The sequence below is a fragment of the Dipteris shenzhenensis genome, chromosome 30, assembly GCF_047967505.1.
Source record: "Dipteris shenzhenensis isolate YYH24624 ecotype China chromosome 30, Dip_SZ_1.0, whole genome shotgun sequence".
In the NCBI taxonomy this organism is placed as follows: domain Eukaryota; kingdom Viridiplantae; phylum Streptophyta; class Polypodiopsida; order Gleicheniales; family Dipteridaceae; genus Dipteris; species Dipteris shenzhenensis.
The window spans coordinates 22,515,202-22,517,391 of record NC_141625.1 but is presented as its reverse complement, the minus strand read 5'-3'; the positions used below and the strand labels follow the sequence as shown (position 1 = coordinate 22,517,391).

The window sequence follows — 2,190 nt, the reverse complement described above, 5'->3', positions numbered from 1 at the left end:
GTTTTTAGTTCTCATGGCATCTCAGCTTGATGAGTGCAACATGGCATCTGAGCTCAAGATTACTTTAGCACACATCTAAGTTCTAGTCAGCTTATTGCAAAATGACCTTCATTCCATGAGTTTAATACCAAGGGTCTTTAGGTTTAGGTTTCAAATCTCTAATTAAGGCTATTCCATCTTGGTAGACCACCCATTTTCACACTTTGTCTGCATCCTTTACTTTGGTCAGTTTAGTATTCGTTGGTTTGAGCCCAATTGGAGTGAGCTCCTCAGATATTCATATCCTTTACCCTCCAGCTTGTTTGTCTCTTAGAGAATCTTAACTCTTCCTACCATCTATCTGAAATAAACCTTGTGTATCTTTTTGAATGTTCTACAATTGTTATGATTTTCAATATCTATTCAACTTGTGGTATCCCCTTCTTGAGGCATGTGATTTTCTCATCTTGTGTGTATCTCTCCTCATCATTGAGACATCCAAGGCCATCCTTTGGAAGCCCCCCAATGTGTAATATTGTCTTATTTCATACTATATCTTCTTCCTCTTTAACTTATGCATGAATATCGACTTGATCAATTTTGTTGTTGGCCATGATGGCCATCTCTTTCTTGGATGAGCTAATTGGAGTGGAGATCATGTCTTTGATATATGTACACACACACATACACACACACAAGCGCGCACACACACACACACATAGAGAGCATAGTTGGAGGTGAACTCGTCTCTTGAAATATAAAATTTTTCTATAAGCATATATTAAGGGGTTCTTTAATTGAGGCATTGGTTTAGACAAACTTAATATCTATAATTGAGAGTTAATGGTCTTTAATCTCCATTGGCGGATTCAAAAGATAGGGGCGTTTGTATTCGTTTAAAAAGTGGTTATGTTTTTGAACGAGTGTATTTTTTTGGGAACTTCCAAGGAAATGTTATGAAGCTGGAGCAAATTTAACACAGTTTTGATGCGCGTAGACACAAAAGTCAAGCTATGAACTGCCACTATAGTTGGTTGCAGTATGAACTGCCAGAGGAAAATCGTCACAGCGGATGTCGCAAACAAAATCGTCACAGCTGAAATTTACGATTCACGACTTCCGTGTTATTCTTGCTCGCTGGCAGATATTAAGTTGCGACGCACACCGCCCTATAAAAGCCACCAGTGCTCGCATCCTTTCCACAATTGCTCTCTTCGTTCTTCCCCGCTCTATTTTCTATCGTTATAGCTCTCTACTCCGGCCATGGAGAAGTCTGCCAAAACAGCCGCTTTATTCGCTTTCTTCGTGATGGCACTCATTCTCGGCTCTCAAGCCGATTCCACAATCACGAATAACTCGAGCCAAGACATCGTACTTGTTTGCGCAACAGTTAACATCGATTTGGTACAGGGCGCTACAGACGTCCTGACGCCGGGGGCCGACTGCTACATCAAGAACCCCCACTCTGGAGAGGAGAAAGGTCCGTTCACATTTGTGGATGCGACTGTATATGTGTTAGTGGATGCTTCCATCACAGGAGAGGTGAACCTTTGCATTGGCATCTCCATTCTCGGGAAAATAATTTGTGCAGTAGTTGAAATCGCTGGTATCTAGCGGACTACAACGTCTGAAGTCATAGTTCTCATGTAGCCAGTTATGGTGTGTCTGTGAGCGGGGGTGTCTCTGATGCCTTTCACGCTTCACGTAAGAATAACACGGGAAATATACCCAGATGTTTGAACGTATAGCCTATTGAATCGCCTATATGCTTCCAAAACTATTCGTTCTTTTGAACGCACAGTCCATTGAATCGAATTGGCTCTTCCGGGCAGTGAGCTTAACATAGCCCATTAACTTGTTAACCATAACCTTAACAAGCGAATTACATTTCGAAATGGCACCCATTATGTTCTGCACTAAGTGGTCTTCACTAAATCGAAAGTCTCTTCTTTAAAGTTAAGGTCACAATGGAATCTTCTTCTTAAGTCATTTCAAACGAGTACCCCGTTGCACATTGCACAGTGATGTTGTGATCTTCACCATGAATTTCTTTTAAAACAATAATTTTTCTTAAAGTCACATTCTCACTCCTCACCCTTAACCATTAAATTTCTGCATTCCAAATTTTCTATCACAAAAGTCCTTACCTCTTTTGGGAGGGAGGGGATGGAAAGGGGGGTGGGCGGCGGGGAATTAGGTATACTTTTACAA

General features: G+C 41.2%; 1 protein-coding gene across 1 annotated transcript; it reads left to right on the top strand.

The window, feature by feature from the left end:
- Positions 1 to 1,205: 1,205 nt before the first annotated feature.
- Positions 1,206 to 1,722, top strand: LOC147881849 (uncharacterized). Its single transcript, XM_087401182.1, has one exon. It carries the CDS (start codon positions 1,243 to 1,245, stop codon positions 1,591 to 1,593), a length of 351 nt encoding a protein of 116 aa, XP_087257308.1. The 5' UTR covers positions 1,206 to 1,242; the 3' UTR covers positions 1,594 to 1,722.
- Positions 1,723 to 2,190: the final 468 nt, after the last annotated feature.

Bases quoted from the DNA above. Each gene is read 5' to 3' on its own strand.
- LOC147881849 (XM_087401182.1), top strand. From the start codon at position 1,243: ATGGAGAAGTCTGCCAAAACAGCCGCTTTATTCGCTTTCTTCGTGATG.